The 15,804-nt window shown below is 28.9% G+C and overlaps 3 protein-coding genes across 4 annotated transcripts in view; 1 reads left to right on the forward strand and 2 right to left on the reverse strand.

Moving 5' to 3' along the window:
• Positions 1-12,541, reverse strand: part of LOC119607234 (heparan sulfate glucosamine 3-O-sulfotransferase 3A1) — a 36,667-nt gene extending 24,126 nt beyond the window's left edge. Inside the window, exon 1 of the mRNA XM_037961097.1 lies at positions 12,439-12,541. The gene's annotated coding sequence lies outside the window, so the exon portion shown is untranslated. The remainder of the gene's footprint in view (positions 1-12,438) is intronic.
• On the forward strand, positions 568-4,404 carry LOC119607208. 2 transcript variants are annotated; one of them, XM_037961032.1, is made up of 3 exons: positions 568-851; positions 942-1,199; positions 3,149-4,404. In XM_037961032.1, the coding sequence occupies exons 1-3, from the start codon at positions 791-793 to the stop codon at positions 4,276-4,278; spliced, it is 1,449 nt and encodes a 482-aa protein (XP_037816960.1). In that variant the 5' UTR covers positions 568-790; the 3' UTR covers positions 4,279-4,404. The 2 variants fall into 2 exon arrangements, with proteins under 2 accessions (XP_037816960.1, XP_037816969.1); XM_037961041.1 differs by having other exon boundaries at positions 680-855.
• Positions 4,394-5,645, reverse strand: LOC119607255 (protein-lysine N-methyltransferase EEF2KMT). The gene is made up of 3 exons (XM_037961108.1): positions 5,476-5,645; positions 4,614-5,409; positions 4,394-4,545 (listed from the first exon to the last, which is right to left on the reverse strand). Exons 1-3 carry the CDS (start codon positions 5,569-5,571, stop codon positions 4,436-4,438), a joined length of 1,002 nt encoding a protein of 333 aa, XP_037817036.1. The 5' UTR covers positions 5,572-5,645; the 3' UTR covers positions 4,394-4,435.
• Positions 12,542-15,804: the final 3,263 nt, after the last annotated feature.

Below are 15,804 nucleotides of genomic sequence, written 5' to 3' on the forward strand. Positions count from 1 at the left end.
AAAATTTAAAGCCGAATTTAAAATATAAGGGAATCAATTCCAAATAGAATTAATTCTTTCCAAGCTTTGGTTCCATGTGACGAATTTACGTAACCAATTTTCGTCAAGCAGTTCGCAGTGTTGAACGAAGTTTTAATAAAATCGAATAATGTTAACTCATAAACTGTGAAGGAAAATTCTCATAAAAAAGGATTTGAAAATTTTTAAAATTAACGAGTTAATTTCTGCTAATGGTGCCCTACTATAATTTTTTTTATAGAATTTTCTAGCTTTAATATCCGCTAAAATGATAGCGAATGCGACTTTAAAAAAGCATATGCTAAAGCGATCATTCGTTATTTCTAAGTTTTATTCTTCAAATACTATGATTTATATAAAATAAATTTGTAAAATTAACGACAGTATTAAATTAAATGTGTTTCAAATATAATTTTCAACTGTTGCGACCGCAGTTCGAATTGAGTTTATATTAAAAATAAATTAAAATAAATCTTAAAACCGCTACTAAAATTCTCCGCAGTATATTTTCGTAATAAGCACTTGCAAAGTTTTCTCTCTAGGTTCAAGAAATTAAATACTATCTAGTATTTTATCTTATCATTTGTAAAGCAAAAAATTCGTTATCAAAAAGTCCACGAGATTGTATGAAAACGCAAAATTAAAAAACAAAAAAACAACATTTAGTTAAAGGCTAGCTAGTAAAGAGACGAACAAATCTAATAGAGTTGTATGTTGTTAAAAAAATATAATTAAAAAAGTTATGATTAAACGAAAATAAAATTAATTCGAAATGGCATCATTTTGGGAAAAAATGGTATATACGATTTTTCAATATGCTCCCAGTATAGTCGGTAGGTAATTAAAATATATATTTTTGTTTTTATAAAGATATATTTTGTATGATATTCCATGTTGACGCATTTTGTTTTGTATCATTAAAGTATGTCTAAGTTTTTTACCGTCCGGTCTGGTGTTTGGTTACACTATTTCGTCATTTGTAGCTGAACGAAATGTAAATTCTAGTTTAATTGTATATGGACCAATGATTTTGGGGGCATGTGTAGGATTTGTTGCAGCATTAACAATGTTCATGGTAAAATTTTTCCGTTCTCGTATAATATTTTGGCATACTGATATTCTTCTGGTAGCAGCATCATTTCATTTAATATCGAGTTGTTTCTATTTTGCAGATGATTTCGGTAAGTAAACAACAAAATAATCTCATTTAATAAATAAATATTAGTGTTTTTCTTTTCGCGAACTATTTCATTTCCCGGGAAAACGGAATTAATTTTGAAATTTCTCGGGATTTCTCTTCCTGCCTTGAAGAAATTACTAAATTTTATCGTATTACTTTTAAGATATTTACCCAGCAAAAAATAATTGATGTCATACTTTACAAACGACATCTTAATCACATCTAAAAATGCGATTGCATATTTTTCGCTTCTATAAACCAAATATTTCCTTACAAATAAAAACCCATTTAAAAGTGAGGAAAGAGATGTAGAAAAGTCACTACAAATAACATATTCGAAGTACATCAAATTTTGGTGAAAAACCAATGAAATTTACATAAACAAGCCATAAAAAGAATGTGGTTTATATTTGGCATCCAAATATCGGATTTTAACTGCTTCTAAAAATAAGATTAGATGCAGTTCAAAGTTTTCAAAAATGAACAACATCCTTCCAATAACACGCTAATGTAAAATTCATAGGTTTTTCACCCGAATTTGAAGCACTTCGGGTTAGTAGTTGTGATGAAATTACTACATCATTTTTCACCCTTTTTTTGCTGTGAAATTAATTGTTATAGAATGTTAAATTCCTTGTGAATTGTTGTGCGCATTCTACAGATCACATACTATTCTTATGACCCAGGGACGAAGACTATAAAAAATGGTTAAAATCGGTCCCCTGCAACGGTACCCCCAGAATAGGGCTTTTGGGCTCATAAATATGTTAAATGTTCTTGTATCCGTTAAAAAATCGGCAAAACGTAGTTTTATATAAATAAGTCTTAATGACACTGCTGATTTTCGTAATGACCAGGCCTCATTTGACCCTATCCCCCATGCAAAGTCCCATGGTCAAAATTCACTTATAAACACTAATATCGTGATGATATTCTGCATAAATAACTAATGTAGACGTAAATCCCTCTACCGAAATGTATAAGGATAGGACCATATTAACCCCCTGCCCCCATATAACCCCTCATTTAGAAAATCCTTTTTTACTTTATTATTAAAAAAATAATCAACATTTTTATCATAATCACAGGTGTAGGGTATCATATGGTAAAGTAAGAATTTTAATTTTAATTCTAAGGCGATCCGTCCGACTGTCTCTCTGTTAAAGGCACGATAAAGTCTAGAGGAATGGACCTAGAAAAATTATGTTGTAGAAAATATTTTCAGTCCATGTTTTCACATAACCCCAATACAAAAAAATACTTTAAAGCTAAAAACAACCTTAAAATTAACAATACACGAACATGTACTATACAAACAAAAATTTCCCTACATAATTTTATAAGGAGAGGTCCATAATTGACCCATAAGTTCAGCAAATTACAACTTATTTTAATTCTAATTTAAATTTTTTTATCGAGTTTAATAAATATGTCAATTACTTCGAAATTCGTGTTTTCTATTTTTGAACTAAGTCAACGAAGAGGTCCAGTTTCCAAGAGCTAAATATCAAAATAACAAGATAAATATGATATTTAAATTGTATGTTCCATACGCCGATATTATAAAATAATACATCTTTATTAACTGTATATGTATATCGAGTTGCAGTAAATTACGTTCGTTATAAAATTTCGTTAACCTTCTTAAAAAAATCAAACGAATATAGATTGTAAATAGTATAAAAAGTTGATAAGTTTTAGATTTTGTAAAGTCTTGACAATATATCGCTCACTTACTTCAATAGAGATGCACTCTAATTACAATAAAAATGTTTGTTGTTTATGTGTACTATTTACATAAACTAATGTCGTTATCTATAAATAAATATAAAGTTATTAATGGAAGAATTATTAATTTCAATTTAAAAAGTTAAACGTCTTTTTTTTAACTCTGAAATTACTTTTTTTTAAATTATTATTAACATTCAATTATTTGATCTTCCATTTCAGATAATGTTGGTGCTTTCATTTCCTATTTGGCACATAGTTTAACATTTTTGGCAGGTCTTAGTTTCCTGCATTCGATATGCGGAAAAGGTAGCCGAGCCATACTTTTGTCATTATGCTTTAGTTTTTACATTTTGGGTATGGCATCAGCAGTGAGTTTAATTGGAACTTCATACAACAAAAATGTGATGGAAAATAGTACCGGGACCAATGATGAACTTACCCATGGTATATATGTAGATTTTGCAGCAGTATATCTTTCTATAGCAGTTGTTTCCCTGGCTCTTTTAATTGGTTTGAAGGTTCTGAGCTACTTGGGAACAGTGGATTGTGAGAATAGCATGGACAATGAATTTCGTATTGCAAATTCCAATGGTAGCGTGTTTGACAAGAGAGATGATGTCATCAAGAGAATAGAATTCTTTTACGTTACTAAAAACCAGCAGTGGAATGTAACACTGCTTCTAATCTTCACAGAGGCAATACAGTATTCATTATTTATTTATTTTGCATTTTGGTTTTGCCTAAATTCAGCAGTAAGATTAACTCCTGTGGCTGATGTTGATTCAATGTTTTGGATTGTGTATGTGGGAACCGTTACCTGTACCATGTGCTTAATATTCTGCTCAGTTAAAGTCACATTTGTTGCAAACCAACTCTGCTTGATTTTACTTTCCATTTTAAGCATGATCATTTGCAGTTCGGCGAAGACAACAGTACCATTTTGGATAATATTGTTCTTTTTCGGTATGACATTTTCGAATTTGCAAATTCTTCTGGTTGAAGTTTCCCATTTTCTTTATATGGAGTTGTTAATCTATGTATCATATGCCTGCAAACTACTATCGACCTCAATTGTCTACTATTATTTCGTAGCAAACGCCAAGAACTCCTATTTCTATTCTACGGATATTAGTACTTTAATGTCACAAGGTTTCGTTTACATCATCATCGGTTCGCTTTTGGCCTTGGTGGTGGGTATGAAAGTTCCTCGCACACACAAAAGATCTCTGTTTGAAATACAATATGGGTTGCTAGGTATAATATTCCAGAAACATCAGATAGAACAACTAAATGTCAGATGTTTAAATGATGGTACAATTCCAACCATAAGTAAACCGCCACAATTTTAGAAATCAGACCAGACATGTAATAGGAAATGTCATTCTAGGTTTTTTATTATTTTAAATGAAATTTATTGCAAATTACTATTCTTACTTTTTTACTCAAGCAAAATAAAACTGGAAGTACTTATTGATTTTATTTATTTTTAATATTTTCCATCTTCAGTTACTGTCTAACCAACTTTAATATTTTCACAGGAGTTGATCGGTCCCAATATAAAATACTATTTTCTTTGGAAACATCGTCGCATTCACTTATATGAAAACCTAAATTATCTAAAAATATTAAATATATGTAGATATTTCGGCAATATTATGCATCATTTAAAAATTACAATATTTACCTAAAATATAAAGGAATCCGTTCAGAGTATGCTCATTGCGAACTGTTGCTGCCAAATACATTTCCACTTTGTTGTTCTTGAGTTTAAAAACGTAATCGATTGCAGATGATAAATCCGCGAAGCAGAAATCATCATATACAACATCAGCAGCTATTATAACGTCAGCCTTTAGCAATGCAACTTCTTCGATATCACATATACAGTCCCATTTTACTACTGAAAATTCTACAGTTTGTGTGGCCAGCATAAATTTTTGATTTTTTTCCGTTGCTTGCGGAAAATTTCTTTTAAAACTTTCTCTCATAAGTTCTACGCATGAACTACTGCCATCACTAAGTAATACATGCCTAGGCTGGCACATTTTTAACATTATAAACCCGCACAGCCCAGTTCCAGCTCCTAATTCTAAAACCGACTTATCTCTCGTTACGCTCGGACACTTAACTAAAAAGTCTGCGAGAGCTAAGGAAGCTTGCCAACTGCAAAGTCCAGTTGTACCTTCAGCAACAAAGCTTTTTGATTCGCGTATAGTAAAGTGTGTATCTGGAGTTACAATATAATGCTTAAATGCATATTTTTCAGTGCAATCGCTGGCCAAGTTTGCTTGAACTAAACAGTAATTTTCGTAAACTTCATCATGGATTTCCCCAAAGTATTTTTCCAAATATATTAGAAGCTTCTTTAAAAAGTTAAGTTGATAGCTCAATTTAATTGGAAACTCTTTATTAAGCGGAGAATTGATCGTATAATCAATAACATTTTTTTGTTGCTCCCAAGTCAAATTCTTAGGGAAATTCTGAAAAAAACACAAATATGTATGAATATAAAATACGACGGTGAGATATATGTATGATTTAAGTACCTCCCATTGAATACAGTGTAGCGGGTAGCAGCACAAAAATTGCTTTTGTAAATTTTTTAAGAAAACATGGAAATTATATTCATCTGATTCAGGCATTTTCACAGAACTTAACAAGGAAATCACAAAATTTTTCTCACGGTAAATATTCTTCCTCCATCAGCTGATTGTCGTATTTTAGAAGTGTCTCGGAAATAAAGCCGTTTTTACACAGATCTAATCAAGGCGAATTCATATAAGGTGGTGTTATTCAATCAGCTGACAATTTTTTTCTTAATTCGCCTGGTTTACGTAGCTGTCAAAGTTTGTTATTGTTTACATTTTTATATTTAAAAATGTCTGTTAAACGGAGAAAAACTTCGTTAATATTTTGAATTATTTATGTACAAAACTGAAAATACCAAGCATCTCGTAAACAAATGTCATTTTATTTAAATAATGGCATAATTGGTATGTATACAAACATGTTATTTAAGAAAAATATTTTTTTCTATTAAATGTTTACATATTACATAATATTGTTTTATATTTTATATTAAAATTGTGTAGATAACGTGATTAACTAAAATAATCTCTTCCGGAACACTTAATATTAAGAAACGCATATGAAGTATTTGTTATTGTTTACATTTTTATATTTAAAAAATTAAAAAAAAAAACTGTAACTTTCGAGTCGAAAAAAAAAACATTGAAATATTAGAGTCTTCCACTTTTTAGTTCCGTGATTCAAATAATTTTGAAACTGAACCCATTACAATTAAACAAAATATTTTAAATTACGTGTGTTCACCCTGCAAAAAAAATTAATTCTACATAATTTAAGGCACAAATTTTGCAAATTAATCTGCCGGAGTAGAATTTTTCATTTGGAACAAACATTATTTCATTCAGGGAATATTTTCTTTAGAAATTTTAATATTTTTATGATTATTTTTTATAAAATATTAAAATTACATGAATTCGCGGTACTTTTGACATCGATGCGTACCAAATGCAAAAACAAAATACATGGAAAATTTTGTTGTTGCCGAACTGCCACCACCTTATCTGAATTCGCCTTGATTCGTTTTACAATTTTTCCATAAATTTTTAAATTTTTATGTTTATTTTTCACAAAAATATTAATTTTACATAATTTTAGCCACAAACTTAAGTTTTGCAAAATTAATCTGCCGGAGTAGAATTTTTCATTTGGAACAAACATTATTTCACTCAGAGTATATTATCTTCACAAATATTAATATTTTTATGTGTATTTTTTATAAAATATAAAAAAAGTTTTTGACATCAGTTCGTACCAAATGCAAAAACAAATTACATAGAAAATTTTGTTGTTGCCGAACTACCACCATCTTTTCTGAATTCGCCTTGTGAAAAAAATTCAACTTTTTATGTTTGTTACAAAAAAACACAATAATAAAAAAAGTTTTTGATCTTCCTACTAAGCGAAATATAGTTACAAAATAAATGTAGGTATAAACAATCAAATTTCGAACACCTGGGTGATCCATTTATGATTGCTGTACATTTTGTTATTGTTTTTCAAATACATAAATCACATTTTAGACTGAATCCAGTGATTTGTCACCCAACTATCTTTCGTAGAAGATAATATAATTTAAATTTTCTTTACAGAAACTCCAATTTATATTAAACAAACTCAAATATTTACATATACATTTACCCCCTTATGCATAAACAAAATTTAATATAAAAGGTTTATAAAACAGAATTTCCATACAAAATTTGATTTATAAACCGCTTATAAAATAAAATGTTTATGAATAAGGTCTATAATATAATAAACGAAAAAAATTATATCAACTTATTTTAGGCCACACAAAATTGTTTGCCAACTCTTTTACATTACTCATGACATGTTTACCCTATAAAATTTTGGTAAAATACAAAGAAAAGTACAAAAAGAAGTAAAAATACTGAAAGAAGTACATTTGCGTACTTCTTCATTGGTTATGAAGTTAAAAGTACAATTAGTAAGAAAAGTATGCGTACAGCTGAAAACAGTTCTTCTCTGGAAAGCAGAATTTGACCATCAATAAAATCAAGCCTAATTGTACATTTTTACATATTGTATACACGCTATTATATCTATCTATCTATCTATCTATCTATCTATCTATCTATCTATCTATCTATCTATCTATCTATCTATCTATCTATCTATCTATCTATTTATCTATCTATCTATCTATCTATCTATCTATCTATCTATCTATCTATCTATCTATCTATCTATCTATCTATCTATCTATCTATCTATCTATCTATCTATCTATCTATCTATCTATCTATCTATCTATCTATCTATCTATCTATCTATATCTATCTATCTATCTATCTATCTATCTATCTATCTATCTATCTATCTATCTATCTATCTATCTATCTATCTATCTATCTATCTATCTATCTATCTATCTATCTATCTATCTATCTATCTATCTATCTATCTATCTATCTATCTATCTATCTATCTATCTATCTATCTATCTATCTATCTATCTATCTATCTATCTATCTATCTATCTATCTATCTATCTATCTATCTATCTATCTATCTATCTATCTATCTATCTATCTATCTATCTATCTATCTATCTATCTATCTATCTATCTATCTATCTATCTATCTATCTATCTATCTATCTATCTATCTATCTATCTATCTATCTATCTATCTATATATATCTATATCAATCTTGTATGTATGTATATGCAAGGTAAATAAACCTAAAAAAATCAAATTCATAGTTTCACAGATGGAACCTAGTATTTTGTTATTAATTCGAAATTTGTTAAAAAAATATTTATTTCTAAAAATTGTAAATATGAATGTAAATATCAAATTTATTTGTAAAAATATGTAACACAAAGAAAACAAAACACAATTTGTGTTGGCAAAATTAAAAAATATCTATATCTATAAAAATGTTAGAAATATGCAATTTAAGGCAATACACAGAGGGAAAAATAAATAAACACGCCTGGTACCAAATTAACACCAAATTTTTTAATAACATCCAGTGTCAAGTGTATACATACATACAACAACAACATGTAATATAGACCACGCATCTTTGTCAACCTTGCAACAATTCGTTGTCGCAATCTAAACTTTAGATTGCAAATTTTAACAAATTACATTGAAAATTGCGAGCTGTAGCGTACACACAAGGTCTACACGGTCACAAGGACGAACATAGCTTAATCGAATCAGAAAGCGATTCTGAACCGACTGGTATACTTAAGGACAAATATTTTTGAGTGTTACAAACATCAGCACATTGTAACGAATTTTGGATAGATAGTAGTATTTTAGACGTAGTTAAGAAACAAAAGGAACAAATCAGAAGGTCCGGTTGTCCGGGGTCCGGGGCTAGGGCAGAAATTGAGCCGATCCTTATAAAATTTATTGTTGAGAATTATGTTAATATAAAACTTATTTGTGCAAAATTTTATCGTGATACTATGGACATGTCATTCTCTGAAGGAGACTTTGTATAGGGGCTAGGGTTAAATGTGGCCCGATCATTACTAAAATTGACAGTGTTATTTAGGATTAGGATAGTAGAATATTTGACGTAGTTATGAGCTAAAAAGCCTAAATCGGTAGGTTCGGTTATATGGGGGCTAAAACAAAAATTGTTCCGATCCTTATAAATTTAATGTGGGGATTTGCATTTATACAAAACTTATTTGTGCCATATTTCATTGTGATACTAGTATTTATAAGTGAATTTTGGACATTCAACTCATTTTCTGAAGGGGACTTTGTATGGTGGCTAGGGTCAAATAATGCAAATTTTTGCAGAGATAGTAGATCATTTAACATAATTATGAGGTCAAAAGCCCTAATCTAGTTATGTTATTGACTAGACTAAAGACTAGACTAAACTATAGACTAGACCATAGACTGGACTATAATCTAGGTCTATTTACTACTAGACCGGCATGAAACAAAAAACTTCGTTTTGAGTAAAAGAGGATTGAATGTTTTATGGTAACTTTGGAATAGATTGTCGAATTTGAAAAATAAAACCTGATATATATACACAAAGTAAATTTACTTTGTATATACATTTGTATGTATAAAACACGAGTTAATATATTTCTCATCCGAACTTAAACTAAATTTGTGCTTATCAAATATAATTGAAAACTTCCCAGCAAAAAATAATTGATGTCATACTTTACAAACTACATCTTAATCACATCTTAAAATGCGATCACATATTTTTCACTTTTATAAACCAAATATTTCCTTACAAATGAAACCCCAGTTAAAAGTGAGGAAAGAGATGTGGAAAAGTCATTACAAATAACATATTTGAAGTACATCAAGATTTGGTGAAAGAGTAGTGAAATTTACATAAGCCTATCATTAAGAGAATGTGTTTTATTTTTGACATCCAAATATCGGATTTTTACTGCTTCTAAAAATAAGATCAGATGTAGTTCAAAGTTGCCAAAAATGAACAACATCCCTCCAATGACACGCTAATGTAAAATTCATAGGTTTTACACCCGAATTTGAAGCACTTCGGGTTACTAGTTGTGATGAAAATTCTACATCTTTTTCTACACTTTTTTTGCTGGGTTGGGTATTAATTTTGATGTTTGTAACCAGTGTACACTAAACAGGTATATGCAATCGAACAGCTGATAATTTTTTTGTTTTCTTATTTGCATACCTTCTCTGTCAAAATATGTTTTTGTTTAAAAATTTTAATAATAAAAAAATTTAAAATGTTTAGTTTGTAAAAAAATAATATTGTTTGCACAAAAAATACATTTCAACCATCTTCCGCATTGCGCCCTTTCTGAGATCCGCTGTCTTTAGCCAAACTTCATCCGTTTAGAATAGAACTTTAATGGCACAAATCAGGTCATTCCAGATATCAACTATCCCCCGTATTGCGCACGTTGAGAAGGCTGTTGTCTTTAGCCACACTTTGGTAGCCACAACACAACTTTATTGGCACAAATCAGGCCAATTCAGATATCAACAATCTTTAGTATTGCGCCCGTTTTCGCCCACTTTCGTTTGCCAAACTTTTGTAGCTAAAGATACAAATTTCGTGGCACAAATCAGGTTATTCCAAAATCTTACTTTTGTCAGGTCCTCTGCCAATTCCTCTGTAACATTTACCAATAGCATCCACCTTAATATAAGTATATAAACATGCATATCCCTTAAAATTCCATTTAAAATCACTGCATGTTTTTTGAAATAAAATTAAGAATTTTTTTAAAAGACAAACATCAAAAAATATTTTAATTTATTTTGACATTGAGCTCATACAATTACAAAAACAAAATACATGTTGTTTTTGTATTGTTGTAGTGATGCATATACCTGTTTAGTGTACCCTGTTTGTAACGAAAAATTACTTGCACACAGAAAATAATATACATATAGACATTTTTGAAAACAGTCAAATCCATATAAAATGCTTTAATATGATACATATTTTCTAGTACTTCAAAAAATCTGAAATTTGGATTATTCCCATCTTGTACACTGAAAAAAATCCATGACTAATATATACGAAAAATTTCGTATCTTTCGTTGTTTTTCCCCACGAAATTCTTTCGTATTATATACGAAATTTTACGAAATATTTTAGTATAATGCAAAATAATCTTGGAAAAATTAATTTACATAAATTGAAAAAAGTGAATTTTGAATAAATATGGTAAAATTTACAAAATATTAATTTATGGAAACATTTTTTTATTTTAAAATAATTTTTCTAATTTTAGTTCAAAATTATTCTCCACACAAATTTTAATTTTTTTTTATAAAAATAGTTCGTGAATTATATTATACTTTTTCTTAAAATGTAGCATACAACTGATCTGATGGTGTCAGAGTTCTCTCTTGTCTCTACTAAAGCAGCCAGCACGCAACTAGTTTCCGGCTTCTATCTCGTCGGCAATCGGGAGGATTCGTTGCTACTTTAAGTAGAGTAAACGTCGACATGCACAGTATTTATTATTTTATTTTGTGCGTGCGTAAAGTAGGGGAAAAAACAGAAATGAACAAAGAAAAGAAAAGAGAAAGGGAGACTAATACACAGGAAAACGGAAACGAACATTTAACATATTGAACTGCACTGTGTGAAGGTGGTAACACAGTGTCTTTTATCCCCTCCCAACCATGATCATACTAGGGAAATGCTGTTGGTATTAAGTATGATCCCAAAGATTATTACCCTAACCAGAACAGTTCACCAGGAACCAGTTAAAGACAGTTTAGAACTGCATTTTGAAATTCATGTTATTTATTAACAAAAATAAATCCTTAAACATAATGTTTAAAATAAAAAAATTAACTAATATTGAACATATTAAAATTAGAGAAGATCGCGTAAAAAAAATCTTTTGCAAAAATCAATATTTAAAAAAATAAAAAAAATATTTATTTCAAAAAAAAAAAAAATTGGGTTTAATCGGGATTCGAACTCGGGTCTCAAAGCAAAAAAAAAAAAAATAAAAACAAAAATATTTAACTCGTCCGGGATTCGAACCTGGGCTTACAAAAAAAAAAATAAATTAAAAATTACTTTGCCCTCACTGGGATTCGAACCAGGGCCTAATGAGTGGTAAATTACAACTCAATCCACTAGACTATGGTGAGTTTTGAAAAATTATGGGTTATTTAGTTAATTAAACATTTATGTAATTTACATGTAATAACATTCATGTAATTACAGAAATGTAAAATATTAAATGTATTTGAGAATAAATAAAAGACATTACACACACTGATATAAGATGATTTTAACAATTACACTCATGTTAACGAATTTTTCTGTTAACAATATTTACTTATTAAACATTCTGTATGTACGTATCAGTGGATGTTATGTGTTTTTATTAATATTTTGTTTGTTTAAAAGAAAAAAATGAAAATAACATAAAAAAATGAGCAACTAAACTTACATTTACCAGGATCCCACGTCGAAAGATCTTTCGTCTGCTCCCTGTAGATGTTTGTGTATATAATTTTGTTGAAATTTTTAAAAATTTATGTGTTTAAAATTACAGATTAACATTTTATGTTATTAACATTTGGACTCAATGTACATTTTTTTTTTTTTTATTTTTTTTCTTTTTTTACTAATATTTTTGTTTTTATATTATTTTGACACTTGCTTTTAAAATATTTTTATAAATTATACTTTTTCACCACTAACAATATTGATTTTTGCATTACATTCAGTTTCTTTAGTTTTCTGTCGCGAGTGATCAACAAAAAAAGTGATTTAGTTAAATATTACGAAAAAAAAATAAAATAATTAAAAAAAGTAAAAAAAGTGATAGATTTAAGAACAATCGATACTTTACGAATTAATTTATAACCACATTTTGTAAAAATTTTAAAATTTGATTAAATAAAGATTAATATTTAAACTTTGTTTCTTTTTGTTATTTTTCTTGTTCTTCTTGTTGATTCTTTTAAGGTTTTTAGTGTTTTTTTTTTAGTTTTTAAATTTTTCTTTTTCTAAATAATTAAACATTTTTGTGAAACTTTTTAGGAAATTTTCAAAATTACTCTCCACGAACATTCACACAGATTATTTTCTGATTTTTATTATAACTTCGGATTGTTCTTTTGGATTTTTTTTTTTAACAATTGACATTTTCCCCGCACTTTTCACACTTTTCTTCTCGTCTCTAAGACCTTAGTATTGAAACATAAATCTTCCCCTGAAGGTTTGGTTTTACGCCGAAGAAGGCACGATTGTGGACGAAGCCTTCCCAGGCGAAGATTTTGTGCCTGGAGGTTTCGTCGCTAGGAAGAATTTTGTCAAATATATCAAATCGACGTAGGTGTGTTTGTGTGCTGTAAAGATATTTTGGTTTTGGTTATGTTAGTTTGTATGTGTGTGTTTTGTTTTCTTTATGTTAATTATTACCTTTTTGTATATATAAAACAAACGAATTTCTTTTTCTTTGATTTTTGTTGCCGCTGGGTAAATAAAAAAAACTTTCTGCCTATTTTGGAATTGAAATTTGTAAATTTGGCGTTACTGCGTTAAAAAAATTAGAAAAATAAAAAACTGATTTGAAAAAAAATGGATTTTTTTTCAAGTTTTCCTTTAGAAAACAAAACTTACAATATTTTATTATCCTGTTACAGATAATTTTGTGGATATAAAATCCAAAAGATCCTTTCACGAAATGTGAACAATTTAAGCCAAATTTATTTAAAAAATTTCAAAAAAAAAACTTCTTTATTTTTTTAAATAAAATTTACGGCAGAGTAACGACGTTTTTTTTTTTTTTTTTTAAAGAAAACTGGTAGGTAGCAGCAGGCAAAAAGGAAAGATTTTGGGCAATGGCTTCCTTTTTATACCCAATATTTGAGAGAAAAATTTTGGAAAATTTGGAAATCTAATGTTTTTTCAGCAAAAACTAACACATACAAAATAAGAAAAAGCAATACCAAAATAAATATCGAAAATGTCTTCCTTTTATCTTTTGACAACAGCACTGCATTATCATTTAATACAAGCTGTCAACAAATTGAAATGTCATTTGAAACCAAATCTCCAAAAACCGTTAAATTCAAATAGAACTCTTCTCAACAGAAAAGTTGTTCAATAAAATTACAATTTTTGAAATAACAATACATAAAATCATTGCTTTCTACTACAAGCGCCCCTACATAACCCCCCAACCAAAATCAGATTTGGGAGCTAACAAGCAGCACAAAGCTGATACCGCTTGTAGTGGTATAATAAAAAAAAATAACAAAATGAAAAACAAGAATAATAATAAAAAAAATAATGAAAATAATAAAAAGTATTAAATATTTCGCAAATTAAAATATATAATAATCATGAAATTAGTTCCTGGTTAAACTGACGGATGGTAAAAAAAAATGTTCAACATCGATTAAAAATTCATTACCAAAGAATATTATAGGGAAAGAGAAATAGTAACAAAACAAAAAATAGGGAATATAGGGAATGGCCGGTACTAGCTTAAAATTTGTTTCCAAGTAGTCATTTCCACACCATACTGATACTATTAGGGAGTATTATCAATATTGATTATTCAGTTTCCGGTCAGTTTTTAGATCGAATTCCAAAAATCAGCAATTCCAGGAAGTGAATTGTCAAATCAATAACACACAACAAATATGAGAACGTATGATTAACATTAATGTCGGTTAACAGCATAAAGAGAGAACACATGTAAATTCCAGACAATTAGTTAACCATACTAGAGAATGGAAATTGAGGAAGCAGAATGAGAAAAACATAAAAAAAAGAATTGAAAATTTACATTAATAAAGAGGACCACACAAAAACATGAATTTTGTAAATTCAAATGATGGTAGTTTGAGATTTAATTGAACTGTGTGGGCCCCACGTTGGGCGCCAAAAATAATAATGTAGCATACAACTGATCTGATGGTGTCAGAGTTCTCTCTTGTCTCTACTAAAGCAGCCAGCACGCAACTAGTTTCCGGCTTCTATCTCGTCGGCAATCGGGAGGATTCGTTGCTACTTTAAGTAGAGTAAACGTCGACATGCACAGTATTTATTATTTTATTTTGTGCGTGCGTAAAGTAGGGGAAAAAAACAGAAATGAACAAAGAAAAGAAAAGAGAAAGGGAGACTAATACACAGGAAAACGGAAACGAACATTTAACATATTGAACTGCACTGTGTGAAGGTGGTAACACAGTGTCTTTTATCCCCTCCCAACCATGATCATACTAGGGAAATGCTGTTGGTATTAAGTATGATCCCAAAGATTATTACCCTAACCAGAACAGTTCACCAGGAACCAGTTAAAGACAGTTTAGAACTGCATTTTGAAATTCATGTTATTTATTAACAAAAATAAATCCTTAAACATAATGTTTAAAATAAAAAAATTAACTAATATTGAACATATTAAAATTAGAGAAGATCGCGTAAAAAAAATCTTTTGCAAAAATCAATATTTAAAAAAATAAAAAAAATATTTATTTCAAAAAAAAAAAAAAAATTGGGTTTAATCGGGATTCGAACTCGGGTCTCAAAGCAAAAAAAAAAAAATAAAAACAAAAATATTTAACTCGTCCGGGATTCGAACCTGGGCTTACAAAAAAAAAATAAATTAAAAATTACTTTGCCCTCACTGGGATTCGAACCAGGGCCTAATGAGTGGTAAATTACAACTCAATCCACTAGACTATGGTGAGTTTTGAAAAATTATGGGTTATTTAGTTAATTAAACATTTATGTAATTTACATGTAATAACATTCATGTAATTACAGAAATGTAAAATATTAAATGTATTTGAGAATA

The sequence above is a fragment of the Lucilia sericata genome, unplaced genomic scaffold (genome assembly GCF_015586225.1).
Source record: "Lucilia sericata isolate MDLA Ls3-8-SP2 unplaced genomic scaffold, ASM1558622v1 Contig000018F_arrow, whole genome shotgun sequence".
NCBI lineage: Eukaryota > Metazoa > Arthropoda > Insecta > Diptera > Calliphoridae > Lucilia > Lucilia sericata.

Bases quoted from the DNA above. Each gene is read 5' to 3' on its own strand.
- LOC119607208 (XM_037961032.1), top strand. From the start codon at position 791: ATGGCATCATTTTGGGAAAAAATGGTATATACGATTTTTCAATATGCT. The intron at 852-941 runs GTAGGTAATTAA...GTATCATTAAAG, and splicing joins ATATGCTCCCAGTATAGTCG to TATGTCTAAGTTTTTTACCG. The intron at 1,200-3,148 runs GTAAGTAAACAA...CTTCCATTTCAG, and splicing joins CTATTTTGCAGATGATTTCG to ATAATGTTGGTGCTTTCATT.
- LOC119607255 (XM_037961108.1), bottom strand. From the start codon at position 5,571: ATGCCTGAATCAGATGAATATAATTTCCATGTTTTCTTAAAAAATTTA. The intron at 5,410-5,475 runs GTACTTAAATCA...TGTTTTTTTCAG, and splicing joins TACACTGTATTCAATGGGAG to AATTTCCCTAAGAATTTGAC. The intron at 4,546-4,613 runs GTAAATATTGTA...TAATATTTTTAG, and splicing joins CGGATTCCTTTATATTTTAG to ATAATTTAGGTTTTCATATA.